The 24,377-nt window shown below is 38.3% G+C and overlaps 1 protein-coding gene across 4 annotated transcripts in view; it reads left to right on the plus strand.

The window, feature by feature from the left end:
• The first annotated feature begins 5,209 nt into the window (after positions 1-5,209).
• The window catches only part of LOC143855797 (Nucleoporin, Nup133/Nup155-like protein), a 66,193-nt gene continuing 47,025 nt past the window's right edge, over positions 5,210-24,377 (plus strand). Inside the window, exons 1-6 of one of the 4 annotated variants that reach the window (XM_077365870.1) lie at positions 5,210-5,574; positions 8,727-8,851; positions 8,954-10,816; positions 12,414-13,138; positions 18,266-18,421; positions 20,428-20,764. In XM_077365870.1, the coding sequence (XP_077221985.1) occupies positions 5,402-5,574; positions 8,727-8,851; positions 8,954-10,816; positions 12,414-13,138; positions 18,266-18,421; positions 20,428-20,764 (3,379 nt within the window). In that variant the 5' untranslated portion in view covers positions 5,210-5,401. Of the gene's footprint in view, positions 5,575-8,726; positions 8,852-8,947; positions 10,817-12,413; positions 13,139-18,265; positions 18,422-20,427; positions 20,765-24,377 lie in introns of all 4 variants that reach the window. The other 3 variants (XM_077365860.1, XM_077365875.1, XM_077365865.1) reach the window with 3 other exon arrangements.

Below are 24,377 nucleotides of genomic sequence, written 5' to 3' on the forward strand. Positions count from 1 at the left end.
CTGATGTGGATATTTTGCAAAAATTCTTCTCATTAAAATAATTTCTTAAAAAGAAAGTAAATCGTTTCTTAGTGAATATAAACTCTTCTAACAGTCGACCATCTTTCTATTCTAATCAGTGATTTACTATTTTATTTGCCATTTAATATTCCACTGAAACGAAACATATTTGGTTCCTCTTCCATTCCATGATTTATTATTTATTTCCTAATTAATATTGGGTTTTGCTATCGAGTGCCCGAAGGGCACTAATGAACCTGGGGATCATGAAATTACACATACTTTGATGAAATAATCTCAAAAACGGGTGGACAAGTATTAAAGTACGTGTGAAATCATGTTCCCAATGGTCATTTAATAGTGCTTAACCAGTGCCCTCGTTAGCAAAACCCTTTAATATTGGACCTAAACGAAACATATCTGTTTCCTATTCCATTCCATAATTTATTTCCACTGCCTAAAATGAAACAAATTCGTTTGATTTTTCATTCTATTTATTGCCTACTTATGGCTGTTTACCTTTTTTTGCTTCAACCGTTGTACAAAATCTTCTCTCTCTACATGTAAACTTCATACCACCCTTTTTCTTGGCGTCATCCTTTCACCCATCCCTACAAGAGGTTTCAATAGATGGTTGTACCATTAATAGAGGGAGAGATTGTTAACTTTTAATATAGAAAAGTCTTTTTGTAATTCAAAGTTACAATGGGGTCTTTTGTGACTTTATGTGTTTGTCCTTTTGGACTTACTTTTTGCATTTGAAAGCTTTTACCAAAAACTTGAACTTCCCTCCAAAAGGGCTAAAGTCATGTGTAAACCTTTAGTCCAAGATGGGAAGTTTGGGGAGAAGAGAGTGGCCGTATATATTCTTTCAGTCTCATTATCTTGTGAATGAGAAAGGGAAAAGGAGGGTCCTACGCGCATCAACCGCTGAGTCGACCCGGTGGACTAGTTTTAACCACACATGTGCGCCGCCAGGCACGGCCGAGCTGCTTCGTGCATGGGCCCAAAGCCTTTTTCTTTTCTTTTAATTTCTTTTTCCTCTTTTATTAATTATTTATATTACCGTTATTATCATAACTCTCTGTCAACGTTTGAGATACGGTGTAATCGTGGTTAAGTGACCGTTTTGGAAACTTTTTTCACGCACTAAAAGAGTGCGACGTTTCACCCTAATGTGTCCCTTGATTTTCTATATAATCGGATTTGGAAAGAACAGAAAGATATCCTTAGCGAAGTCTACTTCTGCTCTCATTTTTCTTTCTGTTTATCTCTGGTTATTGTTCTATTCCTCCAAGCGTTTCTGATCAAGGTGATTTTTGGCTCATACAAGCAAGTTCTAAGGCATCCGGGCTACGTGAGTGCACACCTTTGGAGCGAGACTTGTTGTATCCTGGAGGCATGCGCCGAGACGCCCATCTGCACCGTTGATTCGTCACAGTGAGGGCGAGATTTGCCTTAAGGACAGCGAAGATCCTTTGTGCCTCAACTCGATAAGTGATCTAACGATTTTCTCTATTTGTTTACAGTTAATTCTTGCAGAGAATAGTTGCTGTTGATTTCTGCTTTCACAAGTTAAGGGATTAAATCATTATAAGGTATTCTTGAATCCTTCAATTACAGATTTGCATATCATATTTCTAACAATCTTAAGGCAAATCTTGAATCTGTAATTTTGGGATTTAAGTGAAAACAACAACAAAAATTTAAAAAAATAATTTTTTTTGTGAATTTAATGATAGATGATTTAAGCTTAAGAAAGAAATGAAAGAACTATAAACAAATAAATGATTATAATGTAGATAAATAAGTAAGTAAATAAAGGAGATGTGTTTATGCTTCCCTGATCTCCATGATTGACTGTTCCGATCGTTGTTGGTGGAGCCGTCACGCGTGGAGGGAAAAGTGTGGCGGGTCAGGAGACCCTGTGTAGAGATCGTGCTAATGGATGTCAGTGACCCGATGTTGTTGCCCCGTGAAACTGTAGAGAGAATAAAGCAATTGAAATAGAGAAATTTTGGCCCCTTTTATCTTTCATGAAAGGGGTGAGATGAGAGAAGGAAGAGAAGCTTGTATTGTTGCAAATTGTATGTGAGAGAGTGAGGAAGAGAGCCGCTCATTTGTATTATCTCTTGTGTCATTAAAAAGTGTGTGTGTGTGTGTGTGTGTGTGTGTGTGTGTGAGAGAGAGAGAGAGAGAGAGAGAGAGAGAGAGAGAGAGAGAGAATAGTGAGTTTTTGGTCCTTTGTGACAGAGAGAAAGAGTAGTCTTTTGTCTTGTTGTAGAAGAGAGAGTGTGAAGGGAAAAAAGTGGTTCCAAGATGGAGACCTTTTTGTCTTTTTGTAGATGTGAAGAAGAGAGAGACGTTGGGAGAGAGGGCTTTTGGTTGACTTTTGTTGAAAAGGTAAGTGAAATCAAGGAAAAGATTCATCTTTTGTGTAATTTGTTTTTGAAAAAAGAGAAAGGGAGAGAAGTTTGTTGCCAAAAGGAAAGAAAGAAGAGGATTTTCACAAAATATTAATGATATTTAAATATCTTTTATTTAGGTAATTTTTTAAAACTTTTGTATATTTCTATTTATATATTTTTTAAATTTAGGTGTTTATATTAAGTTTCTGGAATTAATCATGTCTTCCCAAACCGAGAGACCCAAAAAATTTGACGGATCAGATTTCGATAGATGGCAAGAAAAGATGAAATTCTTCCTGACCTTCTTGAACCTAGACTATATTCTTTGTGAATAAGGAAATTTAGAAAATGAAGAGGAACCTGAAAGATTTCATCTTCAAGAAAAAATGAACATAGATAACTATCTCTGTAAGGGGTCACATACTGAGTTGTCTCAGTAATCAGTTATTTGATGTGTTCTTTAGGATTGAGTCTGCCAAATAGTTGCGGGAAACTCTAGAGCGGAAATACCTAGTTGAAGCAGCGGGCTCAAAGAAGCACTTAATTGGGAAGTATTTTCAATATCAGATGATAGATGACAGATCTATTATGGATCAAATGAATGAGATCCAATTGATCGTTTCAAACATTCATGCTAGAGGGATCAAGATAAAAGACAAGATCCAAATTGGTGCAATTATAGAAAAATTACCACCAGCATGGGAGAAATTTCAAGATACTTTATTACATGAAAGAAACAATTTTTCTCTTCAAGATCTATTTGTATATCTTCGAACTGAAGAAGATAACCGTTTTAGAAAACATAAATCCAAGGCCTACGAGTTTAACTCTAAGGCAAATCTCACTGAAACTTCATCTGGAAAGAAAAACTCTTCCAAATCGGGTTATGAATCCAGTAAGAATCATTTCAAGAAAAACAACAAGGATTTCAAGCAAAATAAAGGTAGCTGCTTTGTGTGTGGAAAAGCGGGACACTATGCAAAAAACTGCAGAAGTAATAATAAGAAGAAAACCCCTAATTTGAGAGAGATTATTTGGGCTGATGAGTTGACGGTCTTACACTCTTTTGGTTAGAAGGTCTTACACTCTTTTGGTTAGCAACATACTTTATATACACACCTTCAATCCTGTCAGAATGCTAATGGTATAAAATGTAATTAGGATTTGTGAATTTTGACACCTGTTTTCTTTTCTGTTTTTTTCTCTTCCTACTCTTATGTTGTACCTATATATAGTATTGTAAACTATATATATACTTTGTACAACATTTTCTAAGATAGTACTCTCTTATATCTTATATCACTAGATTTTTTTTAAATTTATTAGGTATTAGAAAAAAGAGGCTTGGCGCAACAATAAGGTTCCTCCAATGTGACCTGGTGGTTAGAGGTTCAAGTCACGGAAACAGCTTCTCTGCAAAGCAGGGGTAAGGCTACGTACATCCCTCCCCAGACCTTACAATGGCGGGAGCCTCGTACATTGGGCTGCCCTTTTAGAAATAAGAGATAATAAATTATCAATGTACGACTGGTCTAGCAATAAGATATAAGAGATTATAAATTTATAAAAAAAAGAAAAAAATTACCCTCATTTGGAGTTATTTTCCAGAACTTGCTCTCATCTCTTGCTCTCATCTCTGTGGCTTACTTAGTGCCGCCCGCCAAGTCCAATCTTTGAACATGTTCCGGGCCATTCACGATACTAGCTAGTATTAAATGATCTTTACCATATGTCTTCCTAGGCTACTGCATCAATTAGATGATTTGGACTGTTTATCACGTGGGCCTCAACAATTAACATGCAAGAAATGCTTCACAGTAGAACTCACTTGATGGATGGTTCAGATCATCTGAGCAAAGCCCAATACACTTTTTCCTCTTTCCAGTCAGAATGAATCTTAACAATCAAAACTGGCACCCACCTTGGACACGTGTGTGTACCTAGAACCATAGATTTGGTGCTCATAGTCATAGATCAACGGACTTGCCAAAGATGGAGCCCACAGATATATAGTGTAAGCCCATATGTCCCGTATTTTTCAAAAAGTACTGTACGGACCACATCATAGGATGTTCCAAACCGTCCATGTGATGGGCTACAACTAAAAATAGGTTGGGCCCAAAAAATTATTTCTATGGGATGATCCCAACCCTCCAATCTATGGATCAGAGGGTTGGGATCATCCCATAGAAATGATTTTTCTGGGCACAATCTATTTAGTATTTATCTTGTGAGTTGTGGCCCATCACATGGACAATTTGGATCATCATATAGTGTGGTCGGTAGTCCGTACTGTACTTTTAATAAAATACGGGACATTAAGGTCGGGCATCATATAATTTCTCAAAAGAGATTTTATCTCCATCTTTATACCCCTTTTGTACAACACACATCTTTCAGTTAGGGGTGCAACTCGGGTCGGGTTCAACCTGAAAAAAAGTCGGGTCGGGTTGAGTTCGAGTTGACTTTTTCCAACCCGGGTTGAGTTTGGGTTGAGGGTTTGGGCAACCCGACCCGAGTGAAACCAGACTTTTTTATGAAATTTATTTTGGGGAGTGATAAATCGACCCAATATATCTTAAATCGACCCCTATGTGTCTTTCTCTCTCTCTAAACCAAAGGAGAGACATAGGGGGTCGATTTATCACTGCCATTTAATTTTTTGTAAGCTTAATCTCTCGGGTTACGCTGGGTTGAACTCAGGTCGGGTCGGGTTCGGGCTAAAAATAAAAAGTTCCTCGGGTCGGGTCAGGTCAGGTCAGGTTGGCCTCAACCCGACCCGACCCGACCCGAGTTGCACCCCGTCACAGACTTTCAGTGCAGTGATTTAAATTCTTATACCCTAAAAATCTCTGTTCTCCCATTTCCCGCACATTTTTTGTTCTCTTTCTCTCTTCAAAACCCTCACTCCATTTCCCATTTCTTCTTGAGCTAAAACTCACACATAAGCCAAAACCCAAAACCTAAAACCCTAGCCTTCAATTCACACAGTCATGTTCTCTCCAGCAACAAGAAAATCCCATTTCCCTTCTCACAAAGACCCAAATCTTAGGCCAGATCCTCCCTCAACGCCGCTCTCCGAGAGTCAAAACCAGAGCTCGATCACTAATCGGCCCAGCACCGGCACTCCGGCACCATGGGCCTCTCGTTTGTCCGTTCTCGCTAGGTAAGGGTTTTCCCATACTTTTTTGAAATTCTAGGGTTTTGAAATTAGGGTTAGAAAGGTTTTCTTCATAGAATAAATGCTTTTTTTTCTTTGTGATATCTTGAAAGAGATAGGTAACGTGGCCTCTCGCTTGTCCGTTCTTGATAGGTAATGGTTTTTCCCATTCTTTTTGAAAATTCTAGGGTTTTGGAATTGGCTGTGGATTTTTTTTTTGAAAGAGAGTAATGTGGTTGTTGAAATTTAAATTCTGTGGATGGAGGATTTTTAGTGTTAGGGTTGAAATGATTGAGTTAACTGTTGCGGTTTTGGAGCAGACACCTTTTTTTCCCAGCCTTTTTGAAATTCTAGGGTTTTGGAATTGGTGGTGGAAAGTTTTTTTTTTTCCATAGAATGAATGTTTATTTATTTATTTTTGCGATATTTTGAAAGAGAGGAATGTGGTTGGGGTTATGGTATTCGAAATTTAGATTCTGTGGATGGACGATTTTCAGGGTTAGGGTTGAAATGATTGAATTAACTATTGCAGTTTTGGAGCCAACACCTTTTTTCCAGCCTTTTTGAAATTCTAGGGTTTTGGAGTTGGCGGTGCCGCGGTTGTTTTTTTTTGCTTTTGGAAGATATGGTTTGGGTTATGGTATTCGAAATTTAGATTATGTGGATGAAGGATTTTCAGGGTTAGGGTTGAACTGATTGAATTAAACGTTGCAGTTTTGGAGAAAACACCTTTGGCTCCGTTTCTTTCGTCGTAAAATGGGTGCAAAACAATTTTTACTCCCATTTTTAACTGGAAAAATGGGTGTAAAATTTGTTTTATGCCCATTTTACATCGAAAGAAACCAAACCTTTATGAAGAAAGGAAGTAAATGGTGGAAAAATGTGATACAGGGGAGAAATGAACGAAAAACACCCGGCCCGCACCAGTTTTGAAGGGGCCGGGTGGACCCGTGGGTCAAATTGAAACAGGTCACTACACTTTGGGACGTGGACCCGGACCCAAAAATTACAGGTGGGCCAAGTCAAACCCGCGGATCCGGGTCACTTCTTGCCAGGTCTAATCATAAGCCCATCCGGGTCTCTTCGGTTGCTATCTTGGCGTTGGAAAACTCAAAGAAATGACATGAGAAAAAAAGAAGAGACAAAAAAGGAAAGAAAAAAACAATAGAAACCTACATGGTCTATTATCAGGAAAACCTGAAAGAAAAGGGGAAATGGCAAGCTTTGTAACAAACACCCCTCCGAACAGACCCTAAACCATCAAACCATGGATTTGTAGATGTACTCAGAAAACCAACAAAAATAGAAAGAATAAGGGGAAGATTTGAGTGAGGGCTGAGTAATGGAAACCTTGGCCAAAGAAAATGTGTGCCATGTCAGCTGACAGGCATCGTGGGTAAGCAGAGTTAAAATACAAAAACTTTCTGCAGAAGCCCGCCGATCAAATGTTCAACGAGGTTTGACGGAAAACAAGAGTGCTTCCACAGATATATAGGATTGTCAAGAGTCCCACACCAGAATCCAAACTCCTCAATCAAAACCAGCTTTCTTAAGCACCATTCAAGAGAGAAAAAATACTGTTGATTTTTGATTGAGCAGTCCACAGTTTAAAAAAAACATAAAGTAAAGTATTACCAGTGTATCACTTGTTGAGGGTGTCACATTGGTTGCAGATATTTTGCAGCAAAATTCTTCCCAACGTTGTTATCGGAGAAAAAACAACGTCCACATGCATCCAAAACTGCTAGCTGATTGTCTTGGAAAATATAATTCAGGAAAGGAATTGATCAGTAACAGTTGGGATTGGATTGGGTGATGAGGGTTTCTAGTGTTTAAGGTAACCTAGGCGTCCTTTACGACACTGATTAATAAAACGGAAAACATAATCACGAGATTCTTGAGTAAGACCCATATAGAACAAACTAGTGTAAGTAATCCCCATACTTCTTGATGAAATAATCTCTGTTATTAAACATGATATCTTTCTTTATTATCATGGTTCATGAATGATGCTAACTAATACCATTTGCTTTCGCTGGTACACCTTCATCTAGCTACTGTTAGAGATCAGTTTGGAAACGTCCCTAGAAAACCCAGAATTGATAATTGAGAAGAAATGTAGGTTTTAGGATGTCCCACTCTGCAGTATGTTTAAGAATCTTCTTTTATTGAATGATTGAAAGAGAATATATTAATAAATCTGGGAAAAATATAGCCCAAAATACCAAGCCCCAAGAAAGGCCCCTAAAAAAATTACCGAAGAGGCAAATTCTTTGGTATTTTTAAGCATTTTGATGTACATCGTTTAGAATTGTTGTGAGAAAAGAATTCTTATTGTTTTTTGCCTTTCTCTTTTCCTCTTTGTGTAGGTAAACTGGGGTTTAGCAGGACCACTGCCAAATTTATTAAAGATTAAAACATAAGCAATTACATCCCAGAATACGTAAAATTCTTAGTGTTTTTTTGCATTTCCTTTTTCCCTTTTCCTTTTTGGGTAGGTAATCTGGGGTTTAGCAGGACCACTGCCAAATTTATTAAAGATCAAAACATAAGCAATTACATCCCAGAATACGTTTGCCCATTACAATCATCAGAAATGGAATTAAGTGCACAAGGGAGAAGACTATGATCTATCTGCCACTTGTAGTCACCTGGCATACTATCAACAGCAACCATGGATTCAATCCACAGATCATGTATATTCTTCTGATCTGCATGTCGAAGAACCATAAGAATGTCTCTCAATTCAAGCAATTAGATTGGTCTGGATTAGGTAGGTAAGAAATGCTATGCGATCTCAAAATACCTCCCAAACATTCTTTAGAAGATGACAGAGAAGTGTCTGTATTAGCTTATATATGGCCTAGCTTTGGCTTATACTGAATAACTGCTTTGGAATATTTTTCCTAGTTTTCTCACCCTCTGCTTCCCAGTATCATTTTTGTTCCTTTCCGGCAAGAGCATGATAACAATATTCAGCTATAACACAAAGGTTATAAGGATGCCATTAAACTTTATTTCTGATAGTTATCACTGATTTCCTGCAATTTTACCATAATGTTGTCTGGCCATAAAGTATTTGAGTTGTAAGATGGCAAATGGAGTTGACTTTTTACCTAATGTGATGATAATTATCGTCTTTCTCTTTCCATACTCAGAATTCCTTCCAGTAAAAACACGAAGAAGGGGTCTGACGCAGATCGAATTGAGCCTGTATATGTTGGAGAATTTCCCCAAGTAGTTCGTAATGCACAAGCCAGTTTTCTCCAGAGGAGTGCCCCTGGTTAGTACAGTTGGTCCCGAGAGAGGGATTTTGTCACTCTCAACTTCTTTAAAGATTAATATTCTTCTGAGAAGTTTATTGTTTATACGTATTTAGTTACAGGTGATGCTGGGATCTCTGGAGGCATAGATAGGGGGTCATCCCTGTCATGGATAATATGCGGAAACAAGCTCTTTCTCTGGACTTACTTATCAAGTGCAGTGTCAAAAAAATGTGTGGTCCTCGAGTTGCCTTTTACTGCTATTGAAAGTCGAGATATTAGCACAAAGTCTAGTCATGGTAACAGCTGGATGGTCTGTGTTGTCAATTGGGATACGACATTCAGAAGCACAGAAAAGGTGGGGCTGGAATGTGATTCCGCAGGCATAGTCATCTGTAACCAGAAGACTCAAGCTGTTATATATTGGCCCGATATCTACTCGGAAGATGGTAATACTCCAATTGTTAGTCTCCCAGCTTTGGATGATGAATCCCAAGTTACCCATTCATTCAGGGGCGGGAAAACTAAAGCAAACCCTCGCGAACAACGCAACTGGAATGGAAATGGTTATGTGGTTAAACCAAGTTTTTTAAACTCTTTTATTGCATCTCCAATCCCTGGTGCATCACATGAATGCATTGCTCTAGCTTGTCATTCCAACGGTGAACTGTGGTATTTTCGGTGTACTTCCTCTGGAATTTATCGGAAAAAAGTTTCCCACGGCTCAAGTGCCACATCCACTCGAGATAGTGATAATGAGCACCCTTCGATGACCAAAGGTTATGCAAGGTCACTTGTCTGGCGTTATCATCACTTTGTTGTGTCAGAGGGATCTAGTCGGCAGTTCTTTTTGTTGACAAATAATGCGGTGGAGTGTTGGAATATTCAACTGACTCCCGACATAAATATTTCAGAGTTGTGGTCCAATGAAATTGTTGGCGCCGATGGTGATTCCGGCATAAAGAAGGATCTCGCAGGTCAGAAACATGTTTGGCTTCTGGATTTGCAGGTAGACGACCGAGGAAGAGAATTTACTATTCTTGTTGCAACCTTTTGTAACGATCGGATAAGCAGTTCAAGCTACACACAGTACTCACTTCTGACAATGCAATATAAGTCTGGACAAAATTTTTCTTTAGAAAATGCTGACACAAGACATGGAAAAGTTTTGGAGAAAAAAACTCCTATGCAAGTGATAATTCCGAAAGCAAGAGTGGAAGATGAGGATATTCTGTTTGCCATGAGACTTCGCGTTGGGGGCAAGCCTTCTGGGTCTTCAATCATACTTTCTGGAGATGGAACTGCGACAGTCACTAATTATTGGAGAGGGTCCATAAGGCTCTATCACTTTGATTTACCTTGGGATGCAGGCAAAGTTCTAGATGCTTCCGTTTTGCCTTCTAAGGAGGATAGCGAAGAGGGAGCATGGGTGGTACTGACTGAAAAAGCAGGAATATGGGCAATACCTGAAAAGGCAGTCTTGCTTGGTGGGGTCGAGCCACCCGAGCGGAGCTTGTCACGTAAAGGAAGCTCCAATGAAGGAGCCGCAGAAGAAGAGAAACGAAGCCTGGCATTTGGGGGGAATATTGCTCCTAGAAGGGCTAGTTCCGAGGCTTGGGATGCTGGGAACATGCAAAGGGCAGTATTAACGGGCGTGGTACACCGGAGTGCTCAAGATGAAGAATCCGAAGCTTTACTTGGTCGCCTCTTTCATGATTTTCTTCTGTCGGGGCAAGTAGAAGGTTCATTTGAAAAACTTAGAAATTCTGGGGCATTTGAGAAGGACGGGGAAACAAATGTTTTTGCTCGCGCAAGCAAATCAATTGTTGACACATTGGCAAAGCACTGGACGACAACCAGAGGAGCTGAGATCGTGTCTATGGCTGTTGTCTCGTCCCAACTTTTGGATAAGCAGCAAAAGCATCAACGATTTCTTCAGTTTCTTGCCTTATCCAAGTGCCACGAGGAACTTAGCTCTAGACAGAGTATGAATCTGGTGCCCATTTCACTACGCTGTTCCATATGTTTGGTATACATTGCATGCTCACCATGGTTCCTTTTCTAATTATTTGAATTGGTTGAAAAATCTTACACGATAAATTTAGCAGACCGAGGGTAGAGTTTCTTAGAAATTTGGTCATTTTCATATATTGTGCCCAATATGTATCACTTTTTTTGGCTCATGATATGTTTTCATCTGTTTTGAATGATTTTAATTTATTGTTCCAATATGCTTTCAATCGTGTAGAGGGTCCGACGAGTTGCAATTATGTTTCAAGTAAGGTGCTGAGTAACTCATGAAAGGAAGCTAAACAAGTCTTTGTTATTCAAGGATAACTAGAGAGTTGAGTAGGCATTGTTTCTCCTATGTTGACTAGCTTCAGTCCATGATCTCTTCAACCCTATGGTTTTATATGGGTCAAATTCTGGTTTTATATTTATCTGTAACTTCCATATGCTATTTGGATGTTTGTGGTCGGACTGTTGGAGGTTGTTATCTAGGTAGACTTCTGATTTATCTGTTGAAATATTCTTTGTATTTTCTGCTTGCACACATTTTTTTGGTCAGAAATGGTTACTTTTATCTTCTTGGACAAAAGTAAAGCATAGTAACTGTTTTTGAACTCTCTCGAGATTATGATCTTATGAAAATGGCCGGTTTAGTGTTCTCTATCATAAAAAATAATGGAAAGGTTGAAGTGGTGCTTTAATGCTTTAAAACCTCAAATGCGGAAAGAAGGGAGAAAAGGTTTTTTTTTTTTTGAATGATAAAGAAGGAAGAAAATGTTGATTTTAATTTGGATGCAGAGATGTGTTTCGAGATGCTTATTATGGGAATCTTGGGTTACACCAATTTTAAGTAACCTAATAACCATGAAAATCAATCATTCAAAAAAAAAAAAAACAGCACGACATCCATCAATTCGGAAGACAAAACTGAATCCATCTCAGCTACTATCTAAATTGAGTCAACTAATTTAGATCTCAAAATTCATCTTTTCGCACAAAGGAAAGGTCTAAAGACGATGTAGGAAAGAGAAATGAAGTGAGTGTGATGGGGAACCATCCTTCACATTAATCAAGGAGGAGCTAGATAAGATGATAATCACATCTTATGTAGTTTCTCATGCCTGATGTGACTTTTACAATAAAAGAAGTGTATGCCAACCTTAATCGGAATTTTGTTCTCGGATAAGTTGATCCTGGCACGATGTTCTCAGGAAGATAACATTTGTCATGATAATAGCATGTTTCCTAGATATTTTAATACTGGTTGGTAATAGATAGAAAGATATGTTCTTAGCTCTTTTCTTCGATAGGTTTTTGGGTAGTTTGTGTCAGCAAGTTCAATATTTGCAGTTACTAGAAACTAGTAATGCCCTTAGGATTTTGGATATGGCTATTTTATAGCAACCATTACATTTCTATTCTGGTTGTGAATGTGATTGCATGATCATTTCATCCTCTCTTTTCTCAAGGAATAATAGCTAGCTGATTGATTACTCTTGTCATGTTTGGAATTCAATTTTCTTTTGGGGACCTCACCTATTAGTTCATCTGAGAGACAATATTTCTCATTAGCAGGACATTCTTTACAAACTATCATGGAACATGGAGAAAAGCTTGCTGGCATGATCCAACTTAGAGATTTACACAATATGCTCAGTCAAAACCGGTCCGATGGAGGCAGCTCTCCTTATTCTGGTGCTCCCAATGACATGAGTGGTTCTCTGTGGGACCTTATTCAGTTAGTTGGGGAAAAAGCTCGCAGGAATACTGTTCTTCTAATGGACCGGGATAATGCTGAAGTTTTTTACAGTAAAGTTTCTGATCTCGAAGAGTTGTTCTACTGTTTATCCCATCACCTGCAACACATAATAGGACGAGAACAGTCATTCATTATTCAGATTCGCCGAGCTTGTGAAATCTCAAACACATGCACAACTTTAATTCGCACTGCCATACAGTACAAAAATGTACATCAGACTTGGTACCCTTCACCCGATGGTTTAACGCCTTGGTATTGCCAACCTGTGGTGCGATCTGGGTTTTGGAGCGTGGCTTCTTTAATTCTTGAGCTGTTGAAGGAAGCAATGGAGTTTGATTTATCAATGAAGTCAGATTTATTCTCTCATATGGAAGGGTTGACAGATGTCATGCTTGAGGCATATGCTGGTGCTATCACCGCAAAAATTGAACGGGAAGAAGAGCACAAAGGTCTTCTAGACGAATATTGGAAAAGGAGGGACGCACTTCTCGATTCCCTTTATCAACAAGTCAAGTTTCTTGTTGAAGCTCGACACCAGGTCAATCTTTTTGTGATTGCCATATTTTTTCTATTCTATATTTCTATCAGTTATTGTAAATTCTTAGTGGTAACCTTTTGAATGTTTATGTTTTTATTTACTTTTTTTAGTAGTCACCTTTCAATGGAACTGGTTAACTCCTTTAATCCATGTCATGTATGTCTCCTTCTAAGTATCATTATTAGTTTTTGGATTGTAGGGACATCTTATTACACAGAAGTTTATAGCATACATCACACAGGTAAAAAAATCACGGTGTTTCTTTTAGTCATTCAACCATGGGTTTGTACTGAGCAAGCAGGAAACAAGAGTGTTTTGTCTCCCTATTAAATACAATCATGTGCCTATAACCCAAGACCTAACCATAGTTTCTGGGAACACTTAAAGTACTGAGAAACTCATTCCCAATATTGAAACGATTCGTTCTTTAGATAATTTTGAGAATGTTTCTGCGGCATCCATGGAATGATGGCAAATTTGAATAACTTATGGGAAACATGAGGGAAAACAAGAGGATAAGGATAACTGAGTGGGAAACCCCCCAAGGATAGCGTTTAATGAAAATCACAATGGCCAATGAAACAAGGGTTTCAGATGAGTGAAAATCATTAAGCACCATGAGAAAAAATCTCTTCTCCAGCAACTTCTTTGGACGACTGTCATCGCTGTTGTGTATTGGGTTGCAATGTCAGACCTTTTCCAACCTGGGAGATGAGAACAAGACGAAAAAGAATGGTTGGAGGACAAAAACTCTTTGTTTTTCTTTCTCATGTTTCTAATGACAACAATGACCCTATTTTACACCTTAGATGGGTTTGAGAGAGTTCTCATGAGCACTTTTAAAATTCTCCATTGTCCTCAAAAAGACGCCTTGCAGTGACATATAGTTGGGGCTCTAATAATTAATACAGTTGGCGGCCGCATTTTATATAATTTTATATGAGGCATTAGAGAGTATTAATTATTAGATAGTGATTGTCCATATCACCCTTGCCCCTTACCTCTCGCCACGTTGCACTTCATTTGTCCAATTCTTTGTCCTTGCCTTGCCCACGTTTCTAGCGCACCAAGTTTTATAAGAAACCCGAACGACCATCCATTGCTATTATCAAGGAGTCTCCTTGCCCGCATCTGCCATGGGTTTTCAATTGCTATTGCCATGCCAGAGTTTGTGGAGCTGTGACCGCAACGAATTCCACTTGAGAGACTGAAGAAAGTTCCTTATGTACCTACACATACAACATGTACTTACTGTATCTACTTTAAGTAGCATTAATTGATGCAGAGGCGTAGTGGAAGCTATGATACCTGTTAAAGTATAAAAGATAAATAACACCTTTCTCCAACATCGTAAGCTATTGGAGAAGTTGGTAAGTTAACATGGTATCAAAGCCAAAGGTCTCGAGTTCAAACCTCCCGGATAGCAAAAATCCACATGCGATGGTCGGCCCAAAGTGGGACCACATGTGCCACGTGTTTGCCAAGTGGGCCACACGTGCGGGGGAGTGTTAAAGTATAAAAGATAAATAATGCCTTTCTCCAACAGCTTAAGCTATTGGAGAAGTTGGTAAGTTAACAATACCAAATGGCGCACGGTGTCTGTAGGAGAAGCTTTTATTGCCCAACAATGTAAGGTATTGTAAGGTGTTATTTGAGGGAAAGGGTAGGAGAAGGGTTGTGGAATTATGGAAAATGGCAGTTGGAATTATTGAAAGGGAAGTTGGAATTGTTGAAAAGGGATGTGTTATTATTGAAAAGGGTGGAAAATGGCATAATCTTTATCATTCACGTGAAGGAAAGGATGGATGGTTGTATAGGAAATGATAAGGGTGAATTAATGGAAGGTTTGGTTAAAGGGAAGGGATAAATCTTGGTTGGTTTCAAGAATGGGAGGTTCTTGGCTGGCAAGAAAGTGATTCTTGGTTGGTTTAAGGAAAATCAAGATGTGGTTAATAGGTTAGCAAGATAGAGGGAAAGACTGGGGTGTATGTTGGCTGTTAGGAGGTGGTGATTGAATGAGACTTTTTCGTGAAACAAAAGATTAGACTGTGGTTGAGTTTCAAGTTCTCGGGTGAGAAGAGGGAGGCAGTTTTAGGTGATATTAAGGAAGACTTGTGGCTGAGAAATAGGTCTTGGGTGGGTTTTGAAGGCAGCTGAAATTACAGGGAATGGGAGGGGTGATCGGTTTGTCAAAGGGTAAGGGTGACTGGCTGGGGTGAAAATTGTGGTTGTTGTTGGTGTTCTCGGGTGACCTAAGAACCTGCAACTTTAAGCAGTTCGGTTGAGGGTTTTGGGTGGCCAAAATTGAAATCGAAACACATAGTGAATCCATAACCGCAAGTGTATGGTATACTATAGTAATCTTTTTTTTTTTTTTTGAAAAGCTACCATATTATTTTCTATAGGATTCATTTCATAGAAAAATGGCAAACTTTACGGCCCGCTGCCAACCTGACGCCTACCCTCCTCCTTTATCTTGGCTTGAGACAGGCTGTGAAAAACATAGGCGGAGTTAAAATTTATGCTATGATTCGTTGACACGTCAAAATTTAAGGCCATACACGTGTCGACACGGACAGGGACGTTGACACGTGTTTCGACATGTCCTGCATGATTTTTCTATTTTTAACCTTTCTTCCTCAGTTGGGCAAAAATGAAAAAGGTAAGTTAGGCAAATGATGAAAAAAAAGCAAAAAGAGTACAGAAAATTTCAAATCTGCTTGTTGGTAACAGTGTACAGCAACTTTTTCATTAACTTTCTTTTTTACTGGCATTCTGACATATACAGATTCTTCTGCTTTATGCCAGTAATACAACTGACGCTTACCCATTTACCTGATTTGTGCCTGCTCTGCAACTTTGACTTGATCTGTGTCTGAACACTCCTCTTAAATGTCCCTCCTTGCTTTTTCCTTTTCCAAGGAACCTACTCTCTCTCCCTTCTTCTTCCTATTAGTACTTGTAACTTTTAATTTATTTTAGATTAAAACCCACCCCTGAATTTCAGTTTTTACACCCATCTTAGGAAAATGGAGTTTTTATATGATGAGTGCCTGTAAAGTCCAGTATTTTGGGAAAAGTTCAGTAGGGCCCACTTCAAGGGATGATCCAAGAGGTTTATTTATTGGGCCACAACGTTCTGTGGGCCCCATTGTATATTTCCAAAAATACTGTTGTCACACGCATTCAGCATATACATTCTCCACAAAAAGAAACAAAGAAGGGCAGAGTTTCAAAGTCATGTTCCACGCTGTTGAAATAGTTTTGAAAGTGCTAAACACACTTTGGGTTAGGTTTGATAATGGCATTCATAGGCTTCTAAAAGACTGTTTATTGTGCTTGTTTTTGTAGGATTTTAAAGTAATGCTGCCCCTTGTTTATTATGCATTACACACATGTGCATTACATGTTTTTTTAACCCCAAAATTTATCTAGGAACCCGGGGTGGCACCTTGGATGTATTACATGTTTCAATGTGTGCACGTTTCTAGCCGTGTCCCCGTTTCTATATTTTGAGGAGTTGCCGTGTCCGACACCCTGTGTCCGTGTCCACAAATCATAGTATTTATATGAATTTGTGGTATACCATAGTATGTGTGTGTTTTTTTTTTTTTGAAAAGCTACCATAGTATGTGTTAAATAATTATATTTATATGATTTGCATGCAAGTTGGGTTGTATGTATTATGTGTAAATATTTATTTGAAACATATGAAATGCGGCGTGTACTGTATTATCAAACGTGTGACAACACATATCATTAGGCGTTCGATTTCTTTAAACCATTATGAGCATTTTTTTTGGTTCATGTGATGGTTTTTAGTGTGTATTTTTTATTATTCTAGCACTTCTTGAAGTTTCATCTTAACCGACATGTTTTCATTTCCATCATGACCAAAATGCACACCGAAATCGAAACCTAAAACCTTTCTGTCAAGAAGTCTTATTAGAAGAAGGTAAAACAGCAGCATACTGTTCTAGTGTTTTAGAATCAGTCCACAAAGCTTCTAGCATCTTGAGTATCACATTCAAAATAAGAAGAGTTCTCACTTAATATTAAAAACCTGCAAGATACATCAGAAGAAGAATATATATATCACTTAAAACCTTTAGTCTATACTTCATTCAATCTATCCCTTCATCTAAACTTTTAAAGAACTAACTTAACTGGTTATCCCAAAAGAGAGATCTCAAACCCAAAATGCTATTTATTATTGCAAGATAGGCTCCACAGCCAAACTACTTAGAAAAATTTAAGTAAACTTTTCTAATTATTGATTCAAAACTCCCCCATGTCAAGGTGGACTCCCCCGGGTGGACTCCCTTTTGCCTTAGCCACCTTCTGCGCTTTGCCTTACAAAGTCAATAAAAACTCCTTTGACTCCCAAGTTATGACCGCTTCAACCGAGTACTCAGCTGCATCAACCGAGTACTCGACCGCGTCGTGCCGAATTGACTAGGATTTTCTTCGGCTGCATTTTGAATGGCATCCGCATTTTGAAACACTGTTTCTAATACCTGAACGACCCTTAGTCTACAAACAAATAGAAAACTTAGTTTAAAAGAACTCCATGCCTTACATGTATCGCTTCATAATCAGAACACATGCAATGGATATGCACCATTCAAAAAAACAAAAGTCTCTTAAGTGACTCAGAATAATAAATCAAACAGACTTTGTCTTCTCCCTTCCTCTTCTTTTCGTTTTTTTCTCTCTTTGCAAATTGAACTTGAAGTGCTCCTGGATCAAAAGAATGAATCAAATAGTTCCCTTTCCTCTTCTTAGCTTTGTTGCCTATTGGTAATTGCATTGGCTTTAGAGCAAATGTCTTGCCACTTGAATTTTCTTTTGTAGAATGGGTGCAGTCCTTAACAAATAACCATAGCCTTCCCAAAAGGATGTGAGCCACATCCATTGGTTGAACTTCACAACACTTGAGAATTTGATAAGGCAATGGAGTTCGTCATCCGATAATTGTCGTTAGATAGTCTCAGATTCTTGTATTGCCTGAATGAATGCTGCATTCATAGAATGAGAATGACTTGTATTTTGATTCCAGAATGTAAAGCAAGCTATTTTTTATTTAATTAAATATTTTTATGTTGTGTTGCCCTTCTGGTGTTGCAGGATTCAGATGGTATTGATGTTGTTGAGCTAAAAGAAGCCAGTCTTAGAGAGCTTTCTTCACCTTTGCTATCCATTGCTAGGCGGCATGAAGGCTACCAAACTCAGTGGAATATCTGCTGCGACCTCAATGATACAGGGCTCCTACGAAGCCTTATGGTATGGATATTGTTTTCAATCTCTTTGTAATGTATTTTTTTTATCTCTTTGTGATGCATTTGAATTTAGCCTTTTGCTTTGTCTTGTTAAATGAACATATAATATGGTTTCTTGTTCTCTATTAAGAGTTGATTTAGGGTATGGATGAAGTTTACATTATTAATAACGTAAACCCCAAAGCAGACATGTTAATTCATAGTTGATATTTGTTTTTTCTTATTTGGAGATACATGATGTTCCTTTGAACTGTAGCATGTGTATATTTGAGATATTTCAATCTAAATGGATGTCTGTCAGTGAAGTGGTCACCTTTCATGTTAAAAGTATCAATGTATATTGTTCTATAGACGAGATGAATATCAAGGTGTGGTAACATAAAAAAATTGTCGCTTTTGAGTTGCATAATGTAAAGTTTCCATTTAGCTACTTCTTCTAAAGAGGTCATTGTTTGTCATGACATGTATAACCATGTCTAACTGGGTAATAACATCTGTGTTTCACCTGTGAAGAAATTCAGGAGGATACACCATCATTTTGTACGCTAGAATGAGACGCAAAATTATGGCATACCTTTTGATTGTTTTCAAAAATTTTAACACATAATTCGTTAAAAAGTGTTAGAAGATAAGGAAGGAGTTTGTCAAGCAAAGTTATAGGAATCACTAAAAAAAGGTTAAAGAACGCAACCTAAAAAAATGGAAAATCACTCTAAAAGAAGGTTAAAGAACGCACCCTAAGAAAACCCGTAGTTTGTCAAGCAAAGTTATAGGAATCACTAGTCCCTCTCTCTCTCTCTCTCTCTCTCTCTCTCTCTCTCTTAAGGATTGGAATTTTGGTTTCGGCCGCAATTCCATAATAAAAATAGGAAATTTCCAATTTTTTAGTCTGCTGAAATTTCGGAATTTCAGGGGAAATTTTTTTTCAAAAAAAAAATTGGCCAAAATTTCAGCTGAAATTCCGAAATTCAGGACCGACACTGAATCAAGGTACGTTCAAGGTTGGTCCCGGATTTCGGCCGAAATTTCAAATCATGCTCTCTCTCTCATTACTCATGTCAATTTTCTCGTCATTTCTCTGCATATTGTGATCTTATTCTCCTGAACATTAGAGTATCAGATTATTGGTGGAAGGGGTTCTAACTTCTAAGTACGTTGTAGCTTGGGTTTCTATGAGGAGGCCAGATTAGTGGTGGAAAGGATTCTAAGTACTTTATAGCTTGGGTTTCTAAGTGGAAGCCAGCTCTATGGGAATTGATGACTGCTCTTTATGAAATTTGGGATTTATCATTAGGTTTAAATGTTAATTTCTCAAAATTTTAAGACGGGCTAATGATCTAGTGGATTCTCTTGCTATGGGAGTTAGTTTTCTCCTTGTATCTCACATTTTCTGCTCCTATTGTAGTTGGTCATTCATTGCAAAGGAAAAAAACGAAACAGTAATTTGAATGACAGAAGAAGAACTGACGCCCACATTATGCAGGTCTTATAACCAGGTCCAACACTTAAATCTTTTGCGTGACCTTGCTATTGGTGCACCAAGCTCAACCCATTCTGGGAAACTATTACTCTGTTTTTTTTACAAGTAATATTCTCCTGCTGATTTTCCTCTATATATAATGTTCTTTTAGCACTGATTGCTGACTCAGTTTTTTTAACGAATGAACCAGGATTAGAAGCATTATTGGACTTTGAAGTCTCATGTAACCTTTTGTCTTCTTTCTTTTAACAACCCTCAATTCTCCCTATATTGTTACTATCATTGTTTTGAAAATCTTACGATTTACGATTCAAATAAAAAAAATCTTATGGATTTTGATTTCAATCCCATGATTGATTGCAGTATTCTTCTCTATCTTACCTGTTGGATATGATCCTGCTTGATCATCTTGTTTGATCTTCTTTATGTTATCAATACATTGGTTTTCTCTCATTTTTTTTGGTTTTTATCTTTGTTATGCTTGGGTTTTGTTTTCTTTCTTAACTTGGTGGAAATTATTTATGATGCAGCGTGAGAGCATGGGGCCTAAAGGAGGATTCAGTTATTTTGTGTTTAAGCAATTATATGAAATGCACCAGTATGCTAAGCTTCTAAGGCTTGGGGAAGAGTTCCAGGAGGAGCTATCTGTTTTTCTAAATCAGCACAATGATTTGTTATGGCTTCATGAAACATTCTTAAACCATTTCTCATCTGCTTCAGAAACTCTTCATGCTTTAGCTCTTTCTCAAGACGATGGCTCTGCCTTAGTGATTGATGAAGGGTCAGAATCTAACCATACCAAATGTGAGCCATCTCTGGCAGATCGAAGGCGTTTACTTAATCTCTCTAAAATAGCGGCAATGGCAGGTGTGTTTCTTTCTTATTACATTGTTGGATTACAGTTTTCTTGAGAACGGTGGTCTCTTTTGCTCTTTCCAGATGATATAAAAATTTGCATGTGTTGTCAATTTATCCTTGGAGAGCTGGGTTATCATTATTCCAGTCGCTCTGAAAGTGCCATTAATTTTAACATATGATGTATTACAACTGGAAGTACTGAACCTAATTATTAGGAAAACAAATGCATTTGCAGCTGTTGCAATTGTCAACAGTGTTAAGGCGCCTTGTACGTGAGGGTTCAATAGGTCGTGGTTTCTTTTCATTTTGTTTAAGAATACCTATTAACATTGAGGATGAATGAGCAGTAAAACATAAAAAAAAATCATGAGATATCATGAACATAACTTGCACTCTGATTTCAAGTAGCATGTTTTTTTTTTTTGGGAAAAGATTTCAAGTGGCATGTGAATGCTAGGATATTGCTTGTACTGTACCTTAGTGTGTGTTGTGGGATTATCATTTTCAACTGCTATTCTTTTGCTGTTCTGATTGTTATTTTTTTTTTATATTTTTGGAATGGCAATACCTCAAATGCTGTTCTGGTATTTATTTAACATGTGAATTTGTGGTACTTAAACTTTTTGAAGTATCACTGGGTTGAACATTAGACTGGCAAGATCTTACTTGTGCTCTGTTTGAAAGTCATTTAGTAGTTGTTGGAATCGATTAGTTATTGCCTCTCTAGTTGGTGAAAAAACTAATTTGGAGTTGGTATTCTAAGTTCTAATATAAAAGACAGGTGTTAGTTCAGTAGATATCTGAAGAAATTATTGGCTCATTAATGACAGTAAAATGATGCTTCTCAAATGGATATATAACTGTCTTTTTAATTGGTAGGACCTCATATATCATCCAAATGGTAAAAAATGCCTTTGCATTTGTTTAGATACCCCATGACTGCCTAATTTCTTTCTTCTGATGATGATATTGCATAATATGTATTCTTTTAGTCTTAGAATAATTCATGAATGTCTCATTCATGAATGTCTCATTCATCATTGGTCAAACACCAAACATCACAAGTAGGTCCACTACATGATCTAGGACCTCTTTGTTCACTGTTTACATAAGTATTAATTAGTTGGTTGTAAACAATAAGCTCACTTGAGGCTGATCATTGTCTCCTGAAATTTCGTTGACCACGATTTAGGAAGTGATGTTTCTATAGAAATGCACTCATAATCATTACAGTTGGCTAGGTTTACTTGTGTAGGGTATACCCAAGTAAAGCCCATGTCTAACCAAACTCAATCCAAGTCAAAATTTAGAAGCCCATCAGTTACCCAACTTGAACCAAGAAATGAACATGGGTCGGCTACCCTTATTAGGCCCATCCAGGTACCCATATTTAGCCGATCTTGATACCCATATGGCCATATTTAGCCCATTTGGGTATTCAATTGCCATTAAAAACAGAACTAATACAAGAATGAATGTAATCTTACAAATATTCAATATCATTCTTCAATTAAAGGCTTTTGGATTTGCCTAAATTAGTTGTCATTGATTTTTTTTGAAATGTATGAAGTGCTTGACCTTCGTTGTTCATTTTTAAGGGCTTAGATAAGGAGTAAGACTTGTTCTTGGGTTTTCCCTTGCAACTTGCAATTATGCTCTCCATTGACACCCACCAAATTTATTCAATTAAATCTATAATGCAATAAAGGGCTAATAAACACCATGCATACCAAACCATTAAGGAAAAAAAATCATGCACACCAATAATTTTTCTTTTTGCAGATAGAAGCTTGAACCATCAAATTATGATCGTATAATAATTGTCGTTTTTGGGTATCGGTACAAGAAGTGTCCCTTAGCGGTCATGGCACAGGCACCTTGATAGCAACATTACTATTTTCACAAGGGGTGATTAATCCATCTCTTTTTTTCTTCTCAGTATTTCAAAACGCGGCCGAAGAAAACCTAGTCGACTCGGCACGACGCTGTCGAGTACTCGGTTGACACGGCTGAGTACTCGGGTATGCGGTCATAATTCGGTAGAGTCAAAGGAGTTTTTATAGACTCTGTAGGGAAGAATGCGGAATGCGGCGGCAAAACGCGGAACACTGCCAAGGTAAGAGGGAGTCGACTCGGGGGAGTCCATGATGATGCGGGGGAGTTTTAAAACTATGCTTCTTCTTGAAGAAACCAAATGCTCAACTATATACCCCTTAACATCCATCTTAGGTATCATTGAGGTTTGTAATGCATTAGAGCCTTAATGACACTCTAGTGTAGGAACTTATGTGGGTCATTCATTCTTGAGGAAGGTATTTGAACTTCGAAGTACGAGGGCTGGATTGTTTTTTAAATCATTTATGGATCTAAAACAGGAACTGGGTCAAGAGCAAGAACAAAAACTGTGAAGGATGGAAAAGTCTATCTACCATAGGAGAAACTTTTGAGCATGCACAAGGGAATTGTAAATGCTGTTAGAAATGGACTTAGGGTTAGAGAGAGGAAGAAGAAGAAGACGAGTAGAGATGATGGAGAGTCTCCACTAGGGAGCTCCTCGTGTAAATTATGTATATATAGGCCCAAATAGGGCATCCAATGTACAATGACTACAATACCCCTAATCTACATGTAATGCCTAATCTAACCTTATACCATATTCAACATCCCCCCTCAAGCTGGACCGCTGGAGTGTATATACTACGGAACTCCAGCTTACTACAAATAAACTACAACAAACAGTTAAAAGTACAACAAAAAAGACCATACAACAAAAAGTATAATAAGCTCATACACACATCCAGCTTGGTATAACTCTCCTCAAGCTGGTGTGGCGAATACATAATGAAAAGCGTAATAATAAAAGACAACGGCCACCATGAGAGCACAATCCCCCTGAAGCAGCACTACGGTGAGAGCGATTAGAACAGGGCCTCCCCCTGAATGAGAGCTCGATGAATAAATTTGCAAACCTCGAAGTATCGAATAAAGATACCTCGGCAGGGAAATAGCAACGATCCATCTAGCAAAAAGGGGCACACTAAAGGTGCGCACATGAGCAATGGCGAAGGACCACGAGCGGTAGCACCAACTAAGCAACATAACACCAATAGAAGCAGATAACTAGCGATGGGGAAACCATCGGAAATAACGTCGACGGGGAAACCGTCGCTTGGAGATAAGAAGAGTAAGGAAACCAACCAATGATTGGGACACCATCGTCTGGAGACAAGGTCAACGTCTTGAACGTCGTCGCCTGAAGATAAGAAGAAGAGAAAGAAGATAACCAACTAATGATGGGGAAATCATCTCTTAGAGACAAGGTCGATGGCATGAAAGAGGTCAATGGGGAAACCGTCGCCTAAACAGAGCCGACCAACGGTGAAGAAAACACTGCCCGAAAGAAGGTTGACGACAAACGAAGCCGTCGCACGCAAAAGAGCCGACCAACGATGGGACCATCACCTGGAAAAAAGAGGTCGACGGGAACACAAAGTCGTCACCTGTAAGAGAGTCGGCCAACGATGGGGAAACCATTGCTCAAAAGAGAGAGGTCGGCGGGAAAATGAAGTTGTCGCCTGTAAGAGAGCCGACCAACGATGGGGACACCATCGCTCAGAAAAGA

This window comes from Tasmannia lanceolata, unplaced genomic scaffold (assembly GCF_043159265.1).
Source record: "Tasmannia lanceolata isolate RefF3 unplaced genomic scaffold, GAP_Taslan_0.1 ptg000003l, whole genome shotgun sequence".
Taxonomy (NCBI): Eukaryota; Viridiplantae; Streptophyta; class Magnoliopsida; order Canellales; family Winteraceae; genus Tasmannia; species Tasmannia lanceolata.